The sequence below is a fragment of the Notamacropus eugenii genome, chromosome 1 (assembly GCF_028372415.1).
Source record: "Notamacropus eugenii isolate mMacEug1 chromosome 1, mMacEug1.pri_v2, whole genome shotgun sequence".
Lineage (NCBI taxonomy): Eukaryota > Metazoa > Chordata > Mammalia > Diprotodontia > Macropodidae > Notamacropus > Notamacropus eugenii.
This window is the reverse complement of record NC_092872.1, coordinates 703457336-703485335: the sequence shown is the minus strand read 5'-3', so window position 1 is coordinate 703485335 and position 28000 is coordinate 703457336. Positions and strand designations below refer to the sequence as shown.

General features: G+C 40.9%; 1 protein-coding gene across 3 annotated transcripts in view; it reads left to right on the top strand.

The window, feature by feature from the left end:
- Positions 1-28000, top strand: part of KLHDC4 (kelch domain containing 4) — a 104875-nt gene that overhangs the window by 22054 nt on the left and 54821 nt on the right. Inside the window, exon 5 of one of the 3 annotated variants that reach the window (XM_072636276.1) lies at positions 4838-4974. The exons of the other annotated variants lie outside the window; for them this stretch is intronic. Within the exon in view, the coding sequence (XP_072492377.1) occupies positions 4838-4974 (137 nt within the window). The remainder of the gene's footprint in view (positions 1-4837; positions 4975-28000) is intronic. 3 annotated transcript variants of the gene reach the window in all.

The following is a 28000-nucleotide window of genomic DNA, read 5'->3' as shown; positions in this document are numbered from 1 at the left end:
GGATGCTGCAGTTAGTAGAATATTCTTTGTAACTGAGAATTACTGAATAGGCTGTGTGTGAATTAGCAGTTTTCAAGAGTTGTTTGGATGGTAATAACTTCTACTTAATATGAACTCTGCCAGACTTCATTTTCTTAAGGTTCTTTTAGGTTTAACATCAGGATATGTTATCTACGTGTGGTAAGGCCATTTATTCTCATCTCTTAAACAAGAACAATAGCACCTCCTGCCAGGCTTGTTGTGAACATGTTTGTGAGTGCTATGCAGAGGTGAGGTGGAGGTGTTGGTGCTGGTGGTGATAGCTGGGTCCGCAGTGAAAGAGAAAGATAGTGAGCTGGATTGGGAGTGGAGTCCTAGAGGCCCTTCCAGTGACCTTGAGCTGTTCTCTGCCCCCTTTTTTAACATTATCTTATTCTGGGGCTGTACCATGATCTTCTAAGACTCACAGTGATAGGCAAAAATGGAAAATGCCTGAGGGGTGGGATGGGGTGGGGGTGTAACCATCAGCCTCATGTTCCAAGGATGTCTCACATGGGAGATACTCTGTAAAAGACAATATTCATGGTGCATGTGAACCAAAAGGAAACTGACATGGTCGCGTAGCAAGGACAAGGGATAACAGGGACTTTAGCCCAAGTGTGAGACTGAATGTATTTTCATAATTAATTTTTTTCAGTTGATAAGCAATTATTTCCTCTCCCTGCACACAACCTATTAAGAAATGCAGAGGAAGGCTTCCACCACAACACGTCAGACCCTGTAGAAGATGAGACAGGGATTGAACAAGAACAGAAAGTCGTAACATGTGACTTTTCCTCGTTCTTTGTGTCAATTTAATTAACCCTTCTTTCTCTCTGAGAGATTGTATACAACATGAAATAATGAGTTTGGATCATTTATTTGTCTTGTTAGGATTTGGTAAATGAAGGAAATACTTAGGGGATATGCCCTAAAACTGTCACTAGGAACCTCCCAAAAGAAATAAATTTTCCAAGATTTTTGTAACAATCGTGTAATTGTCAAAAAGAACCAGATAAAGTCTCCAAATGTCCAACAGTCCAGAAATGGTAAATTGTGGTACATTAATTGTTCATGCAGAACTCAGGCTAAGTCAGGAACAGTGGTGAGATCCAAAGGATCCAAGGACATAGGCTATTGTATGGACAACCTGGCCAACAGGAGGGTCAAGCCTGGAGAGAGGACAGTGAGGCCAGACAGGGAAGATGCATTAGGAAAACAAGGAAGGCTAGATGTTTTCAAAAAGATAAAAAATAAGGTTAGGGGAAAGGTGGAAGGAGAAGGAGTTACTTATGATCAGAGGGAGGAATATTTGATTTAAGGTTGGATGTGAACTTAGAAGCCATCTAGTCCCTCTCCCCCATTTAACAGATCAAGAAACTGAGGCAGGCCCAGAGTAATTGAATGATATGGCATTCTTTCTGCTGTATCACATGGTTTGCCACGGAGTTAACAGTTATGAGTGAGGGTGAGATCTGAAATAGGAAGATCTAAGTTTAGCTCTCCCAGTGCCATGATTGAGCGAAAAGGAAAGTTTGCAGGGGCTGTGGTTGATGATCAGTGCAGACATTCAAGGAACGTGGGTTGAGGCGAGGGTTAGTGTTGAGAAGAGGCTGTGAGCTGGGCACTGAACCCTGGACTGGTGGAGCAATGGTTGTGCCAAGCACCTGGACCGGGAGGTCTGAATGTCCTTAGTGAACCTCGAAGGAAGCAGGACAATGGCCTAGGATTGCTGTGCCATGAGACAGAATGCCTCCTCTGTGTTCTGGCCCTATTGTGTGGTGAGACGTCTGGAGTCCTGGAGTCAGGAAGACCTGAGTTCAAATCCAGCCTCAGACACTAACTACACCCTGGGCAGGTCACTTCACCTCTGTCTGCCTCAGTTTCCTCAACTGTAACATAGGGATCATTATAATACTTACCTCCCAGGGTTATTGTGAGGACCAAATGAGATAATGATTATGAAGAGCTTTTCACAGGCTTGGCATAGTGTAAGTTCTTCCCTTCTCTCATGAGAGGAGGATGTAGTACTGGACAGGGTGTCCAGAGATACAATTTAAACCAGAGGTGGGGAGCCTGTGGCCTCGAGGTCACTTGTGGCATTTTTGGTCCTTGGGTGCAGATTTTGATTGAGTCCAAGTTTTCAGAACAAATCCTTTTATGAAAAGGTTTGTTCTGTGAAGTGTGGATTCAGTCAAAGGGCTGCACTTGAGAACCTAGAGGGCCGTGTATGGCCTGGAGGCCACAGGCTCCCCACCCCTGGAAACTAAGCTCTTCCTTCTCTTATCTACTTGTCTTACTATCCAAGACTAAAGATTCATCCCCATACTCTAGTGAGAAATTCATAAACACTGTCCTTCTCACCTAAGATATGAATGAGGGCTGCTTTGGATGTTATACTGTCCAGCAGGTGGCATGCCAACTGTTACATCTGAACAGATGAGCAGGTCATCGGAACAAATTGGATCTTCCCTCTCCCCTTTCAAAAACTCAAATCCTGGTGAGGTCACCTGCTTATCATCAGAAGTACTTCATCATTGACTGCTGCCTGGCCATGCCCTCTCTTTAATTAATGCCTGCCCTTGGTTAATGGAGAACAGAAGCCACAGGAATGGGGTTCTCTTTGTGCCAGTCCACAGGCTGGTTGGGCAGCTCTTGGGTGTATACCTGTATCTGGTGCATATGAATTATTTTGTGACATTTTGAGATGTTAAAAACAGTGTTGTTGGATGCAAGAATGATCCTCATGAGTAAGATCTAGTGTTACTCAGTCTATTCTTGGATTTTTCCCTTTGGTCTCTTGCCTTTTTCCTTTTTGATCGCAGTCAGGGAGTAGTTTGGGATGTTCCTTCGTTGTAATTTTCTCTTCTGCTAAGACTTTGTCATCCACCTCTAATTTGAGGATCTCTTAAGTTGCAGGATTTTTTCTCAGTCTATCCTAGTTGGGAATGTCCTCTGTTTTTACTTAATATTGCCTCCTTGTAACTGTCTTTGCCACCAGTTTGTTTCTTGTCTTTGGCCACAGAATCAGACTAGCTAACACGTGAGCTTGGTGTTTGCAGCTGGAAAATGAAGGTGTTGAAAGAGCAGTGGCTCTTAAATGTTTTATACGTCAGACTCCTCAGCAGTCGTCTAGGGAATCCATGGTGTTTTAAAAATACATATAATAAAACAAGAGATTTGCCCAAGAACTTTGTTCTCTTGAGATAAAGAGCAGATTTTTTTTTCCCACTTCAGCTTTCGGACGCTCTGATATCTGCCCATGGGCCCTTTGGGGTCCAGGCACTCTGGGTGAAGAGCTGCAGACTAGAGATTTCTAGTATTTCATCTAGGTCTGATAGTTTAAAAATGTATAAGATAGAAAGTCGTCATCAGGCTTGCTGTAGGAAAATGAATTTTTTAGTGACAGCTCCTGAAATGGAGTGGTTATCATCTGTGTCAAGGAGATAAAACCCTCACTACCCAAATGATAGGTTCTTGAAGTACTCATACCTTCAAAGGAGCAGAACAGGCTTTTAGGCTTGGGCTTACTTTAAGGATATTTTATGCTGTGTGTCTCTGTGATGTGGAAGGCACTTTTCACCTCAGACATTGATTCCTATCTTCCTAGACTTGGGCTTAGAGAATTTCCAGAAAGGACCAACTTACATTGTGTAGCACTTTACAGTCTGCAGAATGCCTTCCTCACACCATGAGCTAAATGGGGCATACAGTCTCCTCATTTTACAGCTGTAATTCAGAGAGACCTTAGGATTGTCACTCTGCTGCTGGAAGGGACATTGTAAGTCATGCAGTGCAGTCTTGTCCTTCATTTTGTAGGTCCTTGTAGCACAGGAGCGATGCTAGAGCTGGAGGGAAGGGCTGTCTGTTTAAATCCCAGCTCTGCTCCTTCTTGTCTGTGAGACCTTGCAGAATTCCCTCCAATGTTCTTGGCTTCAGTTTTCTCATTGGCAAAATGAGACGTTTGGACCAAGTGGCCTCTGAGGCCCCTTCTTACTCTAAATCAGTGACCCATGAGGTCCAGAGATATCACCCAGGTCAAAAGCAGTGGAGACAGGTATTGAACCTGGGCCTTCTGGCTTGAAATCTCATTTTCTCTGGATTTTGCTGACATCCAGTGACTAGCAGGGACTTGAGCCCAGGCCTTCTTGCTCCAAGTCCTTGATTGTTTTCCTTGACTTGGGAGTCACTGTCCATGAGCAGAGATGCCAGAATGAGTTTTTAGGGAGCTGGTCACTAGATTCCACTTCTGGCTTTTGTGGGAGAAGGTTGTGTAAGAAGAGCCAGGAGAAAGACTCGAGTGGAGGATGCGAGAAGGTCTTTTGAAGGGTTTGGAATTGGAAAAGAAGGCAAGCATGCTAGCATGACTGCCACAGTCTAGGCTGGAGAAGGGGTGTGAACAATGCTGCTGTGCCCTGAGAAGGGCCTGCTCCTCTTAGGGTGTTCATTCACAGAGGTTATTCATCAAACACTCATGAAGCTGCCCTGGCTCTTAAGTCCAGATTCTCTTGTGTCATAGAGGAGTCAGCATGAGGGAATCTGAAGAGAGAGTCTTTGCTACAGCTCTGGTTCAGTGCCCAAGTGCCAGAGCATGAGCATGAGTATGGCAGCCTGTGGCTGATCTGTGCACAGGAGGATTGTGTCTATTGGCATTACACTTCGGTCTCTTGTGAAGGAGGAATGAATGCAGCCATGATCATTAATGACCTCATGCATGGGGTCAGTTTGGGAGTCAGATTGGGAGTGGTCTTTACTTTCTTGTTCTACAGAATGGTACAGATGGGTAACTGCAGCCTCTTTTTGTCTTCTGTCTCGGCAGGCAGCCGTGGTCCCTCAGGGAGGCGGACAGCTGTGGGTGTTTGGAGGAGAGTTTGCTTCTCCTGATGGAGAACAGTTCTACCACTATAAAGATCTCTGGGTTCTGCATTTGGCCACCAGGACTTGGGAACAAATCAAGTAAGATGCTTGATGCCCTGCCCATGTCTTTGCTACTGTTTTCCCCATTATTTCATTTCTTCCTAAATGGTTAGATTTGTGAAATGCCAGAACTAGGCACAATGGAAAGAAACAGAATCCTCAGAAAGATAGCTCTGTGTTAACTGAAAGACAAAGGGATATGCTTTTAACCTTTCATGTAATTGATTTGAAGCACCTTTATCTACAAATATATTTGTCACCTTGATGAGATGTTTTCTGCCGCATGGCTTTGTTTAACTGCTCTCCATTATCTGCCTTGATCAGCATTGGACTTTGGCTATTCTCTTCCCCTGCTTTCAACATCCACATCCATCTTATTTTAATGCATTTTTTTCCATTGGGCCATCTGTCTTTCTTTAAAGGCGAATTCTGGGTTCTGAGCTTGCCTGTAATGGAGTAATGCTAACGGAAGCCTTCCTTGAGTGTCTGCTTCACAAAGAACTAGTAGAATAGGCAAGGGTGGGGTAGGGAAAAGGCTTTAAGTTCTTAGACAGATGAGGCCATCTGAGGCTGACATCATGGCCCAGATGGGCAACCCCAGCTCTCTCTTTGTCTTTTATCAGACTTTGGATTTATGTGCAAATTCTCTTACGTACGTGATTGGAACATTGGAACATTGTCAGAGCCTGCCTCTATTGGGGGGACCTGTGTGAGCCTACTTGGAGCCAATGCTTCCTTTTCTTAGGATTTTTTTTTTTCCCAAAATGCTCAACCATTGAGAAACAACAAATTCTTAAGAAAAGGAAAGTGCCAGTATGGTGGAATCAGACAAATTTAAAATCAGGAATTAAGGAGCACCATTACTTTTAACATAATTAAACAGAGATAGCCTTGAGCTTTATCCTAATGCAGTTTTGAGTCCACCTGTACTAAGACTTTTGGGATACCCAGTCTGTCAGAAGGGTATCCTACTATCTGTACTTTTTGTAATATCTGTACTTTTCAGAGCAATGAGCAGGAAACTACTTTGGTGTAGTAAAGTGAGCAAGAAATGGTGTCTGTTTTGTTATGAAATTAGTAAGACTTTTCATTTAATGGTCTGTTCGGATCCAAGTAACCACCATCACTTTAGGGAAGATCATTGGAGGTTAAAAGGGAGGTGTTTAATGCCTGCTCTTAGGAAGTGCTCCAGAGCAGCAGTGTTGGGCTTGCTCTGTTTGGTTTTGAGACCTGGAGATGTTAGACTAATGACCTACAGAGGTTACCGTGCACATGCAAGGTGAAAATGACTTCACTGACCTAGGTTAATTTGCTAGAGAAGAAGTAGATAGCGGCATTAATGTCATTTGTCTCCAAAAGAATAATGGGTTCAATTGTCTATCTTTTGGTTGACTTGTCTTTCTCCCATTTTTCTACTTTTGGGAAGGGCTTGTTTGAAAAGAAAGCGGGACATTTCAAGCCTTTTGGGTGGGTTTGTAGATGCAGTTAATGCTTTTCATCTGTGAATTGATAATGACTCGATACATTGAAACTTGAACTCTTTTTTTTCTCCATTTTGAGAAAGTTAATCCCCAAATACCAAGGTTACCATCATGCATCATTTCATTATATGTTTATGCTTTCTCATTCTGAGCCCTCAAATCCATTTTGAAAGTCATAAAGAAGTTTTGCAAGGCTTAGTGTTAGCAGAATGTTTTTAAGATGACATCACTTGTTTGAGATTATGATATTTGGAAGTCTTAAAAGTTGTGCATAAATGTGTGTGATTATTATTGATGGGATCATAGATCTAGACCTGGCAGGTCCTCAGCAGCTGTCTGCTCCAACCCCATCGTTTTACAGCTGAAGAAACTGAGGCGCAGGAAAGTGAAATCACTTCACACTCAGGGTCACATTTAGGAAGCAGAGAGGAAGTAGCAGAGCCAACCTTTGAACCAGAGTCCCTTTCAGCCCAGATCCTGCTCATGAGCTCCTTATGCTGTCATCATCCATCATCATCATCATAGTACATGAGAGGGCATAAGGATACCCCAGAAGGGTGTCTGAAATTCATTGTTAATCCACATTATTCTTTAGAACTGTTCCTAGCATGTTGTCTTGTCCAGTTACTTTACAGTAGTTTTTGTCGTTTTTTAGAGGCCAACTATGGTAACTTCTTGCCCCCATTTTACAGGTGAGGTATAGAAAGCCTGCTGTTTCTTAGCAAAAATGTATTCATCCCAATAATAACATAGTGAAGGTTCTCATTTTACTGTCTTAAGAAAGCTTGAATTGTGTTTTATTATAGTGACACTATATTGAGTCATTGTCTAAAACGAATAGCCCCTGTTATTTCTTGTTTTAAAATATGTAGATATTTAATTCTTGAGCAGCTGTTGATTATTTTTTCCTTCTTTGAGGAGAAAGTGATGCATTAACACTTGACCATGTAGAAACATTTAGGGGATGCGGTGTAAGTAGGAGCCATTAGGGTACTTTCAGCCTCAGAAAACCCTCTTTGTGCTTTGCAAACAAGCGTAAAACTTGGGGGGCTTTTTGGCACAATTATCATTTTAATTTAACTTGTGTTGTATTTAGGGTGTATTAGCCAAAAACATAACCACCTATTGAGAAAAAGCCCATTAAAAGAAACTGGTTTGATGCTGGATGCAGCCTAGCATTGTCAGGTAGCTTTTAATGCTGAAGCCAAGTCTTAGTTGCCATTTTTCAATCATAGGCCCAAGATAAAAAGGAGACCTAGAAGATCTCCTTTGTAATTCCACCTTGGCTTTGGTCCATCCGTATTATTCTCCATGGCTGTCAGACAGTCTTCTTCTTTTAGTGGCTCAGGTTAACCGTGAACCAGGAGCAGTTATTGGGGAAATGAATACCTGGAACAAAGGCTCCTGAAAGCCATCGTTTTCCAGCTTTCAGATCTGCTACTGGGGTTTGAGGAATGAATTTCATAAGTAGATACTGGTTTATATTTAGTATACAGAAGTACTCAAACAGGCTTTTAGGAGACAGTGTACATTGAGTCCAAGATTGGAAGACAAAGGACAAAGTAAAGGTCAGTCCCAAGCTTGGCTACCATCATTTTTGCATGAGTGTTTAAAGCAAACACCTGTGGGGTTTTCATCATCCATAAAATGCTGTTAACTACTGCTTTGCCTATGTGTGCTGTAATGATGCCCTCAAATATGAAGTCCAGTATTCATATTGCATGTAGGAAACAGAAATAACAAATGCTATATCCTGGTGAAAGGTATCAGTTTCCCTTCCCTTTTTTGTCTCATCTTTTTACCTGCCTTGCTGTTTCCGTAATAATCTAGGTATCATAAGTCTTTGGCTTCACAAGGTGCTTCCTTGACCTACTCATCTTCCAGGGTCTGTCTGATTCTTTGGGTAGACACTTAATTTCCTGAAATGTCTTTCCATGTAATCACTTAAATAACAGCCCATTCTGAAAAAAAAAATACAGGTAAAATCTTTTGTCCCTGAATTTTTCTTTTTTTTTTTCAATTCAACAAACATTTATTAAACATCTGCTATGTACAAGACACTGTGCTTAGCACTTGGGATACAAAGACATATGGAAAACTATCCTTACTTTCAAGAAACTTACATTCATATATTTTAAGGTAAATTATAATTGTCAGCAAAAGCAATCAATAAACATTCAAAACAGTGTGACAAGCTACCCCTCTTACATTCAACAAGGAATGACCAAAAGAATGAAAAAGTAATCAAACAATAGGCATTTTTCTTTTGCTTTCCATGTCTTGTTAAAAATATTGTACCTCTCTGCCTGGTTTCCTCAACCCTCTTGTTTTATTTTTTCTCTTTTATTAATTTTAAGTGTTCTATAATCACTACCATATAACTTAGATTTTTTCCCCTCCCCCCTTACTTTCCCCCTCCTTCCCCAAGATGGCATGCAATATTATATAGGTTCTACACATACATTCCTATTAAATACATTTTCACCAGTCATGTTGTATAGAAGAATTAAAATGAATGGGAGAAATCACAAACCAAAATGTAATAAAAAAGAAAATGATCTGCTCCATTCTGTGATTGAATTCCATGGTTCTTTCTCTGGATGTGGAAGGCATTTTGACTTAAAAGACTATTGGGAATTTGTTAAGTCCTTGCATTGCAGTGAAGTTATAAGTCTACCAGAAAAAATCCTCGCACACTGTGGTTGTTGCTGTGTACAAAATTCTCCTAGTTCTGCTCCTTTCACTCAGCATCAGATCATATAAGTCTTTCCAGACCTCTTTGAAGTCTTCCTGTTCATCCTTTCTTATAGCACAATAGTATTCCATTACAGTCATATACCATAATTTATTCAGCCATTCCCCAATTGATGGTCCCTGAATTTTTCTTGCCCAGATGCCTATTTCACAAAGGGTAGAAGGAAGGTCCTGTTTTCTTGCTTTCACTGACGTGAGGAGCTCCTGCCGTTGATGCAGTTTGGCCAGTCACCTGACCCCAGGAGTCCTAGCAAAATGCTTGAGGAGTGGAGGTTAAGCTACCTTATGGATAGAAGCAGGAACTGGATCCAGGTCTTCCTGACTTCAGGACTGGTGCTGTGCTCTGTCCTGCACCAAACTGGTGAACAGAAGAAAGTTCCTGTTGGAGGATGGACGTTAGGGATGCATAGTGACTGCCCTCAAGTCTCTGAAGTGCTCATCCTGTAGAAGGGAGAGTAGCCTCCTTCTGCTCGGCCCCATAGCAGGTGGAAGGTGCAGAGGAGCTAATGGAGGCTTGTCTGAGGGGCACCTCCTATTAGGGACATTCCAAAGTGGAGGGGGATTTATTGGCACAGAGTGGGCTCCCCTTCACAGGAGACCTTCAAGCAAAGCTCAGTGACCGCTGGTAGGCAGAGCATTGGACTCGGAGTCAGGAAGTCATGAGTTCAGATCTAGCTTCAGACATTTACTAGCCCTGGTGACCCTGGGCACAAGTCATCTAACCTCTTTTCTTGTCTTCCATGGGTATAACAATAGCACCTACTTGACAGGCTTGTAAGGATTGGAGAATATAACACAGTTCGACACTTTGTAAACTTGAATGTGCTTCACAAGGTTTGGCTGTTATTATGTTGTGAAAGTTCTTCTTCTTCAGGTGTAGGTGTGTCCGGCATCTTTGGAAGTCCCCCCTTCCAGCTCAGATTTTGTCCTGAATAGAGTGTTTTCTTTGACTCCATAAGTGAGTCTCCAGATCGGCGCATGGGCTGGCTGAGGCCACTCTTTGTTACTTAGCACACTTACTGAGCTGGGTAGAGGTTATTTGAAAAACTGTCAGGAGAAGGGAAGGTGCTTAAGAGGAAGGAAAGGACTAGATAATCACAACCACAGTAGTGGCTCCCATTTATAAAGTACCTACTGTGTGCCAGGCAGCGGGCTAAACACTTTTACAAACAACATCTCATTGGATCCTCACAAAAACCCTGCCTGGGAGGTGCCATTGTTATTCCCATTTTATTGATAAGGAGCCTGAGGAAGACTGAAGTGGAGTGCTTTGCTGAGGGCTGCATAGCTAGCATGTGTCTGCAGTAGATTGGAGCTCCGGGGCTAGCTCTCTACCCCGACAGTGTATCACTGCAGAGAGGATTCTGGAGGTGATCTGGGAGCCCAGCCTTTCACTGTTGCTTCTGTCCATGTGATGGTGTGTTCCCCAGGAATGGGGAGTACTTGAATTTCTAAAGCAGTATTAGAATCTCAATTTTAGAAATGAAGAATAAGGTAAGTATTGTTTTTATAGCAATATTTTTTATAAAATGTGATTTGCACCTTAGATGGTAACAAGTCTTTATTAGAGCTTCCTTTAATGAGCACAGCACACTTTTAATTGGCAAAGTATAATCATGGGAAAATATAGGCAAGCTGATCATTAGAACAGGCCTATTGACTGTGTGCGATGCCAAGGTACAGTTTTCAGGTTGTTGGATTAGAGGCCAGCAGCACGCAGACAAACACTGTCAGTCTGGGTTGCTGATGTCATAGCCGATATTGGTGGCGCATTGGGCTCCATGGTGCTTTAGGTTAGACGTTCCTGCTAGCACTTTGCTTCTTTCCTCCCCCTGCCCCTTCTCCCACATTGTATTGACTGAAAGGAAAAGGTGAGGTGGAGCAAACCCAGAACAAAGATTCTTCTGGCAGCTTCCTGGGAGGTGACTCTTCCCAGTTTCCCAGCTCCTTATGGGTCAAGGCTTCTAGAAGCATGAAGTGGGTCTTGTCTCAGATACTCATCTTGAACGTGGGGCTCATTTTACTTTCAGCTTGATCTGTTTTATTGGTCATTTCTCAAACCGTAAAAAGATTTATTGACGTCTTCTGTTTTTTTCCTCACCTTCATTTATGAATTTCTTTGTCCCTGTCTCTACTCAGAGGCCTGTTCCCTATTAATAAAGGAGTTGAGGGTTTGTCTGTTTTTTTAAAAAGAGGAAAACAAAACACTCTTCCGCAGAGTCTAGCAGTGAATGGGCACACACACACACACACACACACACACACACACACACACTTTCTCTCTCTCTCTCTTTCTCTCTCTCTCTCTCTCTCTCTCTCTCTCTCTCTCTCTCTCCCTTTCTCTCTCTCTCTGTCTCTCTCTCCCTGCCTCTCTCTGCCTCTCTCTCTCTCTCTCCCTCTCCCTGCCTCTCTCTGTCTCTCTCTCTCTCTCTCCCTCTCCTGCCTACCCATTGAACCATCCCTAGTAACAAGAGTAAAACAGGCAAATATGTCTACTGCAGTGACCTAGTATGACAAGCTCTAGAACATATTATGTCCAGCTATTGCCCTTGGTCTTCTCTCTGTTCATTGGATAGTAGATATACAGCTGGAAGAGGCCTCAGAGGCCAGCCAGTCCAACACCCCTCACTCTATAGATGAGAGAACTGAAACTCTAAGGTTAAGCAGCTTATCTGATGTTCTACAGCTGGTAACACTCTGAGGCAGGATTCGATCGCCAGTCTTCCTGACTCTGAGTCCAGCTCTCTGTGTGCTGTTCCACTTAGCTGTCTGTATTATATAGGTCCTTGATTGGTTTTTTAGTTACTCAGAGTTTGATTTTCTTTTCATTTACATTATTGTGGTCACTGGACTTATTGTTTTTGTGTTTCTATTTGTTTCTCTCTGTGAGTTTCTAAAACTTGTCCCATGCTTCTCTAAATTCCTTGTATTCCCTATTTCTTACTGTGCAGTAATATTCTAGCCATTCCTCAGTTACTGGGCTTTCATTATGTTTAGAGCTCTTTACTACCACAAAGAATGCTTCTCTGAATACTTTGTAATTTATCAGGCCTTTGTTTTTCCCCTCTTTTTTTTCTTGAGGTATAAGTCCCATTGTGGAATCACTGAGTCTTAGGGGATGAAAAGCTTAGTCACTATTTTTGCCTAATTCTTGGACCAATTCTTTGAGCCAGATGAATTAGTTTGCCTGTTTTCCTACAGTTCCTTCAACATTGATAGTTTCCCTTTTGGGAGATCATCCTCTTGGTAACTTTTGAAGGGGTGATCTTATAGGTCCCTGGGTCTATTCACTCTTGATCCTGCAGTTATTATGGGTCCACATACTAAGACTGGCCCTCTGTCTGCTACATACCTTGTCTCTGACTACAAGTTGCAGATGAATTAATTGCTGAACTGCATTAGTAGAAGGAGTTTACACAATAGGAGTTCCCTACACTGACCAAATCATGGTCCTGGACCATTAAAAAAAAATCTTAAGAGTGTTGGTAAAATTTCCAGTTATATAAAACTGCACAGCAGATTCTTGCATAAGCCATAAAGAAGAGAGGAAGTCTTCAGGAAAGTCACTTTAATATAATGGTAGTGAGAAACTAGATATGCTTTACGGAATTTCAGTACTGGCTGTTTAATATCTTTGAAGGTTAAGGCTAGGGTGGTGGTAATCCATTTTCCTTCACTGATGATAACTTAAAACCTACAAAGGGATATTGGGGAGACCACAGTCACTCAGAGGCATCTTTTCCATTCGTTGTTCTAATAACCCAAAGTGGACAGACTGCCTTGGAATTGTCCCTCCTACACTTATTTGGGCAGTGAAAGGGCCATTTAGTGATGCTTCTTTCTGTTCATGTTTGACACACAACCATGGCTCATTTTGGTAGTGGAAGCATTTTAATTGACGTTGTCATAAAGAAGAGGAAAAAATATAATCCCATGAGAGTCAGGAAAAGCAAATTCCAGATGAAACTGTTATCATCAGTTTCATTACTTCACTGTTTTGTTTTATGGGACAAAGGCAAACAGCTCCCACCAAGTATTGGCCACTGTTCACCGATTTTCTCTCTAGCTTTTTTTATTTTTTAAGTAATAATTAATTATAAAGCTTTCCTGAGTTGTGTACATAGCCATACACAAACATGTATTTTTATGTGTACATGTACCCCTAACATTTCAGGAGGGGAGCCAGAAATCAGAACAGGACTGCCTACATCTGGCCGCATGGTCAGTTGATCTTCACAACACTGACTCTGAAGGCTTTCTTCTGTAAGGTGGGGGTTTAAGTGCTGAAATCACATTCCTCCTCTTTTCCCTGATACGGAGGGTGGAGCAGAGCAGAGCATGGGAGGTGCATCTGTGATTATACATAGTCAAAACAGGAAGCAGACTTAAAACAGAGGGAAGACGGTCTGACTTGGGCGCACACATGATTTTTTTTTAAAAACCTAGGCATGAAAATTATAGACTAATTTCCCTAATGAATATAGATGCAAAAATGTTAAATAAAATATTAGCAAAGAGATTACAGCAACTTATCTCAAGGATAGGACACTATGACCAGGTAGGATTTATGACAGGAATGCAACGCTGGTTCAATGTTAGGAAAACTATCAGCATAATTGACCATATCAACAACTGAACCAACAGAAATCATATGATTACCTCAAGAGATGCAGAAAAAGCTTTTGACAAAGTACAACACCCATTCTCATTAAAAACATTACAGCATATAGGAATAAATGGAGTCTTCCTTAAAATAATAGGAAGTGTCTATCTAAAACCATCAGCAAGCATTATATGTGATGGGGATGAGCCAGAAGCATTTCCAGTAAGATCAGAGGTGAAGCAAGGATGTCCATTATCACTGCTGTTATTCAGTGTAGTCCTAGAAACATTAGCCTTAGCAATAAGAGAAGGAAAAGAAACTGAAAGAATTAGAATGGGCAAAGAAGAAACAAAGCTATCACTCTTTGCAGATGATACAATGGCATACTTAGAGAATCCTAGAGAATCAAGTAAAAAATTACTTGAAATCAAATGAACTTATCAGATTTGCAGGATATAAAATAAACCCACATAAATCGTAAGCATTTCTGTATATTACAAAGCCCATCAGCAACAGATATAGAAATTCCATTTAAAGTTACTGTAGACATTATAAAATATTTGGGAGTCTGCCTGCCAAAACAAACCCAGGAAATATACACAATTATAAAATACTTTTCAAACAAATAAAGTCATATCTAAATAATTGGAAAAATATTAGTTACTCATGGGTAGACAGCTAATATAATAAAAATGATAATTCTACCTAAATTAATTTATTTACTCAGTGCCATACCATTCAAACTACCAAAAAAATTACAGAGCTAGAAAAAACAATAACAATTCATCTGGAAGGACAAAAGTTTCAGAATATCAAGGGAATTCATGAAAAGAAATGCAGGGAAAGGTGATGTAGCAGTACTAGATCTTAGGTTGTATTATGAAGCAGGAGTCATCAAAAGTACTTGGTACTGGCTAAGAAATAGATAGTAACCTACTATTTGATAAATGCACAGACTCCAGCTTTAGGGATTAGAATTTACTATTTAACAAAAACAGCTGGGAAAACTGGAAAACAGTATGGCAGAAACTAGGCATAGATTAATATCTTACTCCCTATACCAAGATAAAGTCAAAATGGATACATGATTTAGATATAAAGGCTGATACTATAAGCAAACTAGAAAAGCGAGGAATAGTTTTCCTGTCAGATCTATGGAGAATGGAAGGCAAACAAGATAAGGAACATTATGAAATGCAAAATAGATGATTTTGAATACATTAAATTGAAAAGTTTTTGCATAAACAAAGCCAATGCAACCAGTATTAGAAGAAAAGAAGAAAGCTAGGAAACAATTTTTACAGTCATTATCTCTGATAAAGGCCTTATTTCTAAAATATATAGAGAAATGAGTCAAATGTACAGGAATACAAGTCATTCCCCAATTGGAAAGTGACCAAAGGATATGAACAGGCAGTTTTCAGATGAAGAAATTAAAGCTATCTATAGTCATAGGAAAAAAATGCTTCAAATCACTGTTGATTAGAGAAATGCAAATCAAAATAAGTCTTTGGTATCACATCATACCTATCAGATTGACTAACATGACAAAACAGGAAAATGATAAATGTTGGAGATGATGCGGGAAAATTGGAACATTATACATTGTTGATGGTGTTGTGACCTGATCCAGCCATTCTGAGAGCAATTTGGAACTTTGCCCAAAGGGCTATAAAAATGTGCATACCCTTGACCTACAATGCCACTTCTAGGTCTGTGTACCAAAGAGATCATAAAAATAGGGGAAGGACCCAGATGTACAAAAATATTTATAGTAGCTCTTTTTGTGGTAGCAAAGAATTGGAAATTGAAAGGTGTCCATCAGTTGGGAAGTAACAAGCTGTAGTATATGTACTATAAGGAATGATGAGCAGGCACGTTTCAGAAAAACATGCTAAGTGAAGTGAGCAGAACCAGGAGAACGTGGTTCACAGAAGCAGCCAAAGTGTGCAATTACTGATTTTAATAGACTTTGCTCTTCTCAGCAATGCAAGGACCTAAAACAGTTCCAAAGGACTCATGATGGAAAATGCCATCCACATTCAGAGAAAGAACTATAGAGTTAGAATGCAGAGTGAAGTAGACTATTTTCTTTTTTGCGATTTCTTCCATTCGTTATAATTCTTCTATGCAGTGTGACTAATAGGAAAATGTGTTTGATAGGGATATATATGTAGACCCCATATTAGATTGCATGCTGTCTTGGGGAAGGGGAAGGAGAGGGAGGGAGAGAAAATTTAAAACTCAAAATCTTATGAAAGTGAATGTTGAAAACTAAAAATAAATTAATTATAAAAACAAAGAAAGAGAAAAAAAGCCAGTCACGCAAGAGACAAGACTTTGAGTCACGATACTGAGTCAAACTAAAGTTAATGTATTGGACCTGCTGTAGCAGTGCCTCTTCCTTGTCCCATCAGTCTGCCCAGGCACCTGAACATTTTGTTAGGTCAAACAAACCGGTATGTTCCATTGTCCCAAATTTAACCTTTCCAGAACTCAATTAATCATCTTCCTTCTACCACACTGCCTCCTGATTTTCTAATTTCCCTCTTTCATTCTCTTAGGCACCCAAATTATAATCCTTGAAGTTATCTTTGGCTCCTCCTTCTCCTCCCTTATCCAGTTAATCACCAATTTTGAGTCTGTTCTATATTCAGAGCAACTCTCCCATCTCATGCTGGTACTATTTCAGTAACTTCTAACCGGGATCTCTGCCTAGAATAACTTCCCCTTCTAATCCAGTCTGAAAATGTTCGCAAGGATAATACTGAATGACCTGCCACCACCATGTCAGACTCCTGTTGAGAATTGTTACTGACTCCCCACTACCAGCTAATGCCCAAATTCCAGCATAGGAATAATAACAATAATAGTATTATTAACAAAACTAATAATAGCATATGTTTACATAGTGCTTACTTTGTGCCAAGTACTGTGCTAAATGCTTACTGGAGGGAAGTGCTATTATTATCCCTAGTTTTTATTTTTTTTATCTTTTTTTTCAGTAAAAAAGTTTCATTTTTTAAAAAAATTTATTTATTTAACTTTTAACATTCATTTTCACAAAATTTTGGGTTCCAAATTTTCTCCCCATTTCTCACCTCCCCCCTCCCCAAAACGCCAAGCATTATAATTGCCCCTGTCACCGATCTGCCCTCTTTTCTAACATCCCTCCTTTCCCTTGTCCCCATCTTCTCTTTTGTCCTGTAGGGCCAGATAACTTTCTATACTCCCATTACCTGTATTTCTTATTTCCTAGTAGTAAGAACAATACTCAACAGTTGTTCCTAAAACTTTGACTTCCAACTTCTCTTCATCCCTCCCTCCCCACCCATTCTCTTTGGGAAGCAAGCAATTCAATATAGGCCATATCTGTGTAGTTTTGCAAATGACTTCCATAGTAGTCATGTTGTGTAAGACTAACTATATTTCCCTCCATCCTATCCTGCCCCCATTGCTTCTGTTCCCTCTTTGGATCCGGTCCCTCTCCAAGAGTGTTGACCTCAGATTGCTCCCTCCTCCCACTGTCCTCCCTTCCATCATCCCCCCCACTTCTCCTATCCCCTTCTCCCCCACTTTCCTGTATTGTAAGATAGGTTTTCATACCAAAATGAATGTACACTTTATTCCTTCCTTTAGTCGAATGTGATGAGAGTAAACTTCATGTTTTTCTCTCACCTCCCCTCTTTTTCCCTCCACTAAAAAGTCTTTTGCTTGCCTCTTTTATGAGAGATAATTTGCCCCATTCCATTTCTCCCTTTCTCCTCCCAATATATTTCTCTCTCACCCCTTAATTTCATTTTTTTAAGATATGATCCCATCCTATTCAATTCACTCTGTGCTCTATGTCTCTGTGCGTGTGTGCATGTGTGTGTGTGAGTGTGTGTAATCCCACCCACTACCCAGATACTGAAAAGTTTCAAGAGTTACAAATATTTTCTTTCCATGTAGGAATGTAAACAGCTCAACTTTAGTAAGTCCCTTATGAGTTCTCCTTGCTGTTTACCTTTTCATGCTTCTCTTGATTCTTGTGTTTGAAGGTCAAATTTTCTTTTCAGCTCTGGTCTTTTCCTCAAGAATGCTTGAAAGTCCTCTATTTCATTGAATGACCAATTTTTCCCCTGAAGTATTATACTCAGTTTTGCTGGGTAGGTGATTCTTGGTTTTAGTCCTAGTTCCTTTGACTTCTGGAATATCCTATTCCACGCCCTTCGATCCCTTAATGTAGAGGGTGCTAGATCTTGTGTTATCCTGATTGTATTTCCACAATACTTGAATTGTTTCTTTCTAGCTGCTTGCAATATTTTCTCCTTGACCAGGGAACTCTGGATTTGGCCACAAAGTTCCTAGGAGTTTCTCTTTTTGTATCTCTTTCCAGTGGTAAGCGGTGGATTCTTTCAATATTTATTTTGCCCTCTGGTTCTAGAATCTCAGGGCAGTTTTCCTTGATAATTTCATGAAAGATAATGTCTAGGCTTTTTTTTTGTTCATGGCTTTCAGATAGTCCTATAATTTTAAAATTGTCTCTCCTGGATCTATTTTCCAGGTCAGTTGTTTTTCCAATGAGATATTTCACATCATCTTCCATTTTTTCATTCTTTTGTTTTGTTTTGTGATTTCTTGGCTTCTCATAAAGTCATTAGTCTCCATCTGTTCCATTCTGATTTTTAAAGAACTATTTTCTTCATTGAGCTTTTGAACCTCCTTTTCCATTTGGTTAATTCTGCTTTTTAAAGCATTCTTCTCCTCATTGACTTTTTGAACCTCTTTTGCCAATTGAGTTAGCCTATTTTTCAAGGTGTCATTTTCTTCAGCATTTTTTGGGGTCTCCTTTAGCAAGGTGTTGACCTGCTTTTCATGCTTTTCTTGCATCTCTCTCATTTCTCTTCCCAGTTTTTCCTCCACCTCTCTAATTTGATTTTCAAAATCCTTTTTGAGCTCTTCTATGGCCTGAGCCCATTGAATATTTATTTTGGATGTTTGGGATACAGAAGCCTTGACATTTATGTCTTTCCCTGATGGTAAGCATTGTTCTTCCTCATCTGAAAGGATGGGAGAAAACTGTTCACCAAGAAAGTAGCCTTCTATGGTCTTACATTTTTCCCCTTTTTTGGGCATTTTCCCAATCAGTTACTTGACTTTTGGGTCCTTTGTCAAGAGTAGGGTATACTCTGGGAATCTGTGAGATCTCAGTTCCTCCAGGGTGTCACAATCAAGCGTGTACTGGTCTGGATGCAGAGAGGGATTTTTGTGCCCAGAATCTTGGCAGATACCTCTCCACAACCACTTGGCCTCCAGTTCCCAAGTCAGCACTGGGGGCTGATTTTCAGATAAGCTGGATGGGCAGGGCCGCAGTTCAGTGTGAGAGGAAGACCAGCTCTCCCAGGGCTTCCACCCAGGGCTGAGTTAAGACTCAGCTCTTCAGTGCCCCCAGGGGTTTTTACGTTCCAACAATGGAGCTTCCGTATGGGCTGCTGTGCAGGCTCTGTGGCCGCTGCCTGCGCCAGAGCTATGGGAAAGCCCTTCTCCCTTCCTGGCCTGCTGATTAAATCCCGTCACTGACCTTTGGGGCCTGTGGGCCTAGGGATCTGAGGACCCTCCACTGCGACTGGAGATTCCGCCCCTGAGGTGTCCTCCTCCCAGAGTCTTGTTGAGCTGCACCACTAGGCCAAGGCTGGGCTGGGCTCCGTGCTTGGCTCCATGTCCAGCGCAACTGACATTTCCATAGGCCTTTCAGGTCACTGTGGGCTAGAAATCTCCTCCTCTCTGTTGTTCTCCACTTCTGCTGCTCCAAAATTTATTGAGAGCCCCTCTCTACAGGTATTTTATGGGCTGTGGGGAGGACCCTGCATAAGTGTGTCTTTCTAGTCTGCCATCTTCTATCCCTAGTTTTTAGATGAGACAAGCAGAAGCTAAGTGACTTACCCAGGATCTCACAATTAGGAGGTTCCTGAGGCCAGCTTTGAACTCAGGTCTCTTTGACCCTAGGCCCAGTGCTTCATCCCCGCTGCCCCTTGGCTGCCTCTTGTTTCTGAAGATTCTGTGTTCCTACCAGACTGGTTTATTCACCCAATTACAGTTGTCTTGTCCCCTCCTTCCTTTGTGTTTTTGTTCATCTCCTCTGGAGTGAACTCCCATGCATTCCAGGTACCTAAGTTTTCCTCTCCACAAAGCCTTCCCAGTCACGTAGACCTTTGGTGGAGTAGTTTTGTGTGCTTCTGGGTGTGTGAGTGTGGTCCATGCTGCTTCCTGCCTCCCATGGGGGAAGAGAGAGAAGAAAATAAGCATTTATAGAGTGCCTCCTATGTGTCAGGTACTCTGACAAGTACTTTACAAAGATTATCTCATTTGATTTTCATAACCTCTTGAAGTCGATGCTCTTATGATCCTGATTTTGCAGATGAGGAAACTGAGGCAAACAAATCAAGTGTCCAGGTGTCCAGGGCCACCCAGTTAGAAAGTGTCCAGAGCTGGATTTGAACTCAGTTGTCCTTGACTCCAGGTCCAGAGCTCTAGATTTTCAGTGAGGAGCATGAATTGATCTGGAAATGAAATGAGCGTGGATGGAGCCCTTCATGAAATAATGATCCTAGCCAGGGATTTACCAATCCAGGAGAGCAGGCTTCAGGGTGTAAAAATTCTATCACATTGTTGACTTAATGAGTTTGCAGTCCACCTAGACCCCCAGATCTTTTTCAGATGGAATAGTTATTTAATCTTGCTTCCATCATCTTAAAATTATAAAGTGGGTTTTTTGAACCTAAGTGTGTGTGTGTTCATCCTTCATTGCTGAAGAAGACCATGCCATCAGAGAAATAATGACATGACTTGTACTTGACTTTGTTTTGAGTGAGTGAGGGCTGTGCAGGTCACTAACCTGACTTCTCCCCTAGAGCCATCTGAATCTAGTGACCAGATATTCATCAGGATGACTGGAGATGACCCAGGATGAGGCAGTTGGGGTTAAGTGACTTGCCCAAGGTCACACAGCTAGTGAGTGTCAAATGTCTGAGGTGAGATGTGAACTCAGGTCCTCCTGTCTCCTACACTGGTGCTCTATCCGTTGCACCACCTAGCTGCCCCTAACCTAAGTATGTAGAATAACAAGCACATTGTTCTCTACTGTGATAATTTTATCCAGAACTTTGACCAGTGTAAATTAACAGCCACAGCAAGAAGAACTCTGAGAGCCCACAAACCTCTTCCTCTCAAACCAGAAGTTAGTCACTGGCCTGAGTTGGTTGACTTCCTTCTCTTCCTTCATTTGTACCTAGGGCCACATCTGTCCCTCTCTACACCTGTTAGATCTCTCCCATCACAATTTTTCAGAAAACGCCCTGCAAGTATGAGCTGTTAGATTTTGGTTTTGTTATTAGCACTGCTGGCAACCTAGCACTGCTTCCTTCAGCAGTTTGCTTCTTGCTGATGTTTTCAGCAAGCTCAGCTACTGAATGAATTGCTTTCTCCTGTTTTCCCTTCTGTATCCCTAGCGTCCGAGATAGAGTAGGGCCAAGTTGGTGGTTGATGCTATTTTGGGGTAATGACCAGCATTTGATTTTTAACCAAAACTAATGATAAAATGTCTCTTACAGCCCAGCATACAAGTGAATTTGGCTGTGGAAGGTTGTATATACTGCTGGATTCCAATGATGGGTTGGTTAGTGTTGCCGAATTGGCTTTTGTCTTGGTTTCAAGAGATGGTTTTCTGGGGAGGAGAAGGGAGAGGATATATTCCAAAATAAACGTGATATAAAAATAAAAGATATTGAAATTTAAAATGAAAAATAAGAGACTAGAAAATTAAGAAGGAACAGCCATTTGTAGATTTGGGAATTAATTTATTTTACCTTTCTACTTGGAACCTAAAAACTGAGGGGAAACAAAGGTGATTGACAATACATAAGTTACTATCTTCTCTTTAAAAATATAATTGATATCTTTTGTTTTTGCACCATTTATATATATATATATATATATATATATTATATATTATATATTATATACTATATTCCTGTTATTATACCTAGAGTGGAGTCCTCCCTTTTAACAAATAATGAGAGAGAGAGAGAAATAAAGAACAAGGAGTTCTTACACAAAAAGCCTATAGAATGCATATTCCCCCACTTTTGTTAACAAGAAAGGAAGAAGTATATATTTTTTTTAATTTAACTTTTAACATTTATTTTCACAAAGTTTTGGGTTACAAATTTTCTCCCCTTTTATCCCCTCCCCCCCCAACCCCAAGCATTCTAATTGCCCCTGTGACCAATCTGCTCTCTCTTCTATCCTCCCTCTCTGCCCGTGTCTCCGTCTTCTCTTTTGTCCTGTAGGGCCAGATAGCTTTCTTTACCCCTTAACCTGTATTTCTTATTTGCTAGTGGTAAGAACATTACAGTTGATCCTAACACTTTGAGTTCCAACTTCTTTAGCTCCCTTCCTCTCCACCCCTTCCCTTTGGAAGACAAGCAATTCAATATAGGCCAAATCTGTGTAGTTTTGCAAATGATTTCCATACTAGTTGTGTTGTATAGGACTAACTATATTTCCCTCCATCCTATCCTGTCCCCCATTACTTCTATTCTCTTATGATCCTTTCCCTCCCCATGAGTGTCGACCTCGGATTGCATTCTCCTCCCCATGCCCTCCCCTCTATCCTCCCCCCCACCCTGCTTGTGCCCTTGTCCCCCACTCTCCTGTATTGTGAGATAGGTTTTCCTATCAAAATGAGTGTGCATTTTGTTCTTTCCTTTAGTGGAATGTGATGAGAGTAGAGCTCATGATTTTCTCTCGCCTCCCCTCTTTATCCCTCCACTAATAAGTCTTTTGCTTGCCTCTTTTATGAGAGATAATTTGCCCCATTCCATTTCTCCCTTTCTCCTCCAAATATTTCTCTCTCACTGCTTGATTTCATTTTTTTTTTTGAGATATGATCCCATCCTCTTCAATTCACTCTGTGCACTCTGTCTCTATGTATGTGTGCGTGTGTGCATGTGTATGTGTGTACTCCCACCCAGTACCCAGATACTGAAATGTTTCAAGAGTTACAAATATTGTCTTTCCATGTAGGAATGTAAACAGTTCAACTTTAGTAAGTCCATTATGACTTCTCTTTGCTGTTCACATTTTCATAGTTCTCTTCATTCTTGTGTTTGAAAGTCAAATTTTTTTTTCAGCTCTGGTCTTTTCATCAAGAAAACCTGAAAATCCTCCATTTCATTGAAAGACCATTTTTTCTCCTGAAGTATTATACTCAGTTTTGCTGGGCAGGTGATTCTTGGTTTTAGTCCTAGTTCCTTTGACTTCTGGAATATCCTATTCCATTCCCTTCAATCCCTTAATGTAGAGGGTGCTAGATCTTGTGTTATCCTGATTGTATTTCCACAATACTTGAATTGTTTCTTTCTAGCTGCTTGCAATATTTTCTCTTTCACCTGGGAATTCTGAAATTTGGCCACAATGTTCCTAGGAGTTTCTCTTTTTGGATCTCTTTCATGCGGTGTTCTGTGGATTCCTTGAATATTTATTTTTGCCCTCTGGTTCTAGAATCTCAGGGCAGTTTTCCTTGATAATTTCATGGAAGATGATGTCTAGGCTCTTCTTTTGATCATGGTTTTCAGGTAGTCCCAGAATTTTTACATTGTCTCTCCTGATTCTATTTTCCAGGTCAGTTGTTTTTCCAATAAGATATTTCACATTATCTTCCATTTTTCCAATCTTCTCGCTATGTTCTGTGATATCTGTCTTTCTCATAAAGTCCTTAGCGTCCATCTGTGCCATTCTAGTTTTGAAAGAACTATTTTCTTCAGTGAGCTTTTGAATCTCCTTTTCCATTTGAGTATATTTTCTTAATGTTCTTCCAGCAGCATACTTTTTGGTCATAATTACTCTGAATTCAGTTTTAGTTTTTGTCTTTCCCTTTTCAATTTGTATAGTCACTCATTTTCTTTTTTCTGCTTATTTCTTTCTAGTAGTAGTAGTAGTAGTAGTAGTGTGGTAGTTGTCAGTATGATGGTGGTCTGAGTAGCAGCAGCAGTCGTAGCACTGGTAGTGGTCATAATAATAGTGAGCAATAGTAGTGGTGGCAGTGGTGTTGGTAGTATTAGTAGCTACTACAGACAGTAATAATAGTAGTAGTAGAGAATAGTCTTCCCATGCTTCTCAGAGTTCTTCATTTTCACCATTTTTTATGGCACAGTAATTCTCTCTATCACACTCTCCTGTACCACAGCTTGTTTAGGCATTCTTAAGTCTAAGGACATCTTATTTTATTTCTAATTCTTTGCTCTCATCTTTCTCCTCAATGTAAAAATAAATGATATCCATACAATTTAAAGTGGTCAGTGTGTGTTTCTTAGGTACAAAGTAGAAGTACATGCTGTGTCAAAAAGAAAAGAAAAAGAAAAAAGTGTGCCTGCCCTCAAGGAGCTAACATTCTATCAAGGGAAAAAACTTATGCATAAATAACTATATACAAAATGTGTGGAAAAATAAATAAAAGCTAAACCTTGGGGGAGGATCAAGAAAAGGTTAAGGAAGGGTTGTCTGAGCAGAGTTCTGAAGAGACAAGATAATAAAAGGCAGAAAAGAGGCAGGAGTGAACTCCAGGTGTGGGAACAGGCAAATCAAAGGTGAGAAGAGGAGAAATGGCACATCACTGTGAGGAACACCAAGGCCAGGCTAGGAGGGTTATCCAGTGAGTGCAGGAAAGGAAAAGGCAGGCCGAGGTCAGGAGGGAAACCAAAAGATCCAGAAGGCAACACAAGCCAACAGGGCAATTTTGTTACTACTCATTTAACCTATTAGGTTAAGCATACATAATTGGAAGTTCATCAGTTCATACACAATCCTCTTGTGTTCTTGGATGGAGCACTGGGCTTGGAGTCAGGAAGACTCATCTTCATGAGTTCAAAACCAGCCTCAGAAACTTAATATCTCTGTGACCCTGGGCAAGTCACCTAACCCTTTTGCTTTATTTTCCTTATCTGTAATATGAGCTGGAGAAGAAAATGGCAAACCTCTCCATTACCTTTGCCAGGAAAACCCCAAATGGGGTCATGAAGAGTCAGATATGATTGAAAAATGACCAAATGACAGTGATCTAAGTGCTCTCTTCTCTTCATCATCCCCCCATTATCTTCTCCTTTTCCTAGTCTCCAAATGCCTCTGATGTACCTTGGTCTTATACACATTTGTTACAAATGTCACCATTGAGGCCTGCTGGAAGGAGGAGCAGGCCACTTCTCCATTGCCTTGGGGAGCATTCTCTGAGTGGCAGCTTTCCGTGTTGGAATGCCATGACTCTAATGCTCCTGAAAGCCCCAACTCCCACAGTATTACACATGTATTTTTGTGCTACACATAAAGACTTCTTGCTGAGTGGGATACATTAATTTTTAACGACTCTACATTTAGGAGTGATGGCAGTTAAAAAGCCTCTTGAAATTTCAAATATAAACTGACTTTTTGGTGGTTTTGTTTTTTTCTAGAGGGGGAGTATAAGGAGATGTAATCTTTTTATAGCCAAATTTTTCCCTTTTTTTAGTTACAAAACACAATAGCACTTGGCTGCTGCCACAAGAGTTATCTGTGTGGTCGTAGCTGACTCAGCTGGGAAGTCAAAACAAGCAGTAGAATTGTTGATACACTGGAGCCCCCGATGGTGGGTCCTTAACCTTAAGAATTTGAGGGCTGTGTTGCATCACACCAAAGGTTGGATCTCCTGCTGACTTTTTATCTGCTACATTTAGACTGTGTTCATTCAAACTTACTGATGTATGACTGTACAAGAAAACGTAGTTGTGGCATCAAGTATGTCTTTTCTGGAAGTGTTTTCCCTTCCTTCTTCAGTTCATTTGTTTAATGAAAAGTCTGTTCCAAGAGTACACACATCTCAGATTGACATTACTTTGGGATAACACATTAATAAATAACAATAGCGGTTATTTGCACAGTGCTTTAAGGTTTGCAGAATGTTTCATAATTATTATTTCATTTGACCTTGTGATGTTAATGCTATTATTATCCCCATTTTATAGATGAGGAAACTGAGGCAGGGGTTAAGTGACTTGCTTAGGGTCACAGAGCTAGTGAGTGTCCAAGGCTTGATTTGAACTTGGGTCCCCCTAACTCCAGGCCTGGTGCTCTCTCCACAGCACCATCAGCCTTGTGTAACATCAGAACGATCTTTAACTGTTTTTCTTTGCCTCCTGATTTGGATCCCTGTGATGTGCAGTTTGCTGAGGTGCATTTGAGTCCCTTTAATTCCAAGCCTTCAGAACTGTGGTGTGGTAACAGGTGACATTCAATACCCCACTTTGGCCTTGAGTCATGGGTACTCATATTGGTAGTTCACAAATATTGGTTTGTCTGCTACTTAGTGAGCATTATGTGAGATCTGGTACCTGCCTCACATAAAATCTAACTGGGGAGAAAGTCATCTGACATTTAAAAATCAGACAACACTGGATGGCCATTCAATGCCTCCTTTGTGTAAGGCATGAAGCTAGGCTCAGAGGTGAAAACAAAGTCCGCTGGAAGCTACAGGTACAAGAAGACATTATGCCATGTATACAAGAAGCATAATCTGAGATAGAGTGATGGGAACAGAACTCAGATCTGGAGAAAATACTCTAGGGAAGCTGAGGAAAGGAGAGAACTTCATAGAGGAAACAGCACCAAAGCTGAACCTTGAAGGGAAGACTGTCAAGAAAACATCACCATCCATTATATGGTAAAACTTTGAAGTACCATAGAATTCAGAGGGAAGAAGCCTTATCAACTTACTGCAAGAAGACAACTATTTAAATTGTAATTTACTCCGTATGAATATATACATACACCTTGGGGAACCTGGCATTATTACTGTTGGTGTCTCCTTTGCTGTGCTGTCTGTCAAAATCCTGCTCTGCTGCCTCACTGTAGCATGGGGGTGATTGTTCAAGGCTGTGCTGGAGAGAGTGGGTTCTCAGAAGCTAAGCTTATGCTCCAATAGTTCCTAGTAATCTGGAACATCATTGCCTAGTGGCTTGACTGCAGATCTTCCCTTCAAGGACCACCTTCACTCCATATAGAGCCATGCTTTTTAAACTGTGGGTCGCCACCTCATTGGCATGGTAAAAGGTTTCTGAATGTACAGGGACCAAAAATTAATTAAAATTCAAAGCGTAATGAATCTGTGTTGTTTCTGGCAGTGCTTGCCCATGCTGCATCAAACAACTTCACTGCAGCATGCTCACTTTGCACTGCACATGCCTTCAGGCATGCGACATCGCCAAAATGTGAAAAGGGTTCTTGAGTGGAAAACGTTGAAGGAGCCCAGATACAGAGAAGCTCACAATCAGAAGGCCACCAAGTCATGAGTTTTTTTGGTGGCAGCAGTTTATTAAGGCACCGAATGGGTGGAGAAGTGGCCACCTGTACCTTTGGAAAGAGTGCACAAACTAATGAAATCAGGGATCCAATATTCCCTCTACCACACAACCAGTAGGGGGTCATCCAGGCTTTACTTGAAGACCCTAGTCAGGGCGGACCCATCAACACCTGAGGTGGCCCATTCTTTAGAGTAGGTTTCATTTTTAGGAAGGTTTTCCTACCTATTGCTCCTGTTTCTACTCTCTGCTCGAATCTATATAAACTCTTCTATGGGACACCCCTTTGGAGATACCTGAAAACATCATCTTGTCCCTTGAATCTTCTCTTTTCCAGGCCAAATGTCTTTTTGTATCTTGAATGTCATCTATTGTTTGCTGTTGCTCTTTTTGTGCCATCTGCAAATTTGATAAGCCTACCGTCTATACTTTTATCCAAATACTTTATTAAAAATAATAAGTAACATAGAGCTATACACAGATCCCTGAGATATACTTCATAGGAGACCTCCTTCAGAGATGCAATGGAAACGTGATGAGTACTCTTTGAGATTGGCCATCCATCCAGTTCCAAACCTTAAAGGCCATGCTTGGGAGCCTACCAAGTGGGAATGACTTCAAACATAGGCCAGATAACTGACTGTATATTATCTGAAAACTCTCCTAAGGTCAGAGAAGCACATCATGAGACTGGTTGCAGGTGATGAATTTTTCAGGTTCAACAACTCTTCAAGACCATCTACTAAGTGTTTAGAGAGTTTTGACCTTTCTAAGTCAGACCACTTTTGGTAGTCTAGTGCAGTGCTTCTTAAACTGTGAGTTGTGACCCAGTTGGGATCAAAGTAAATTTGGCAACAGTA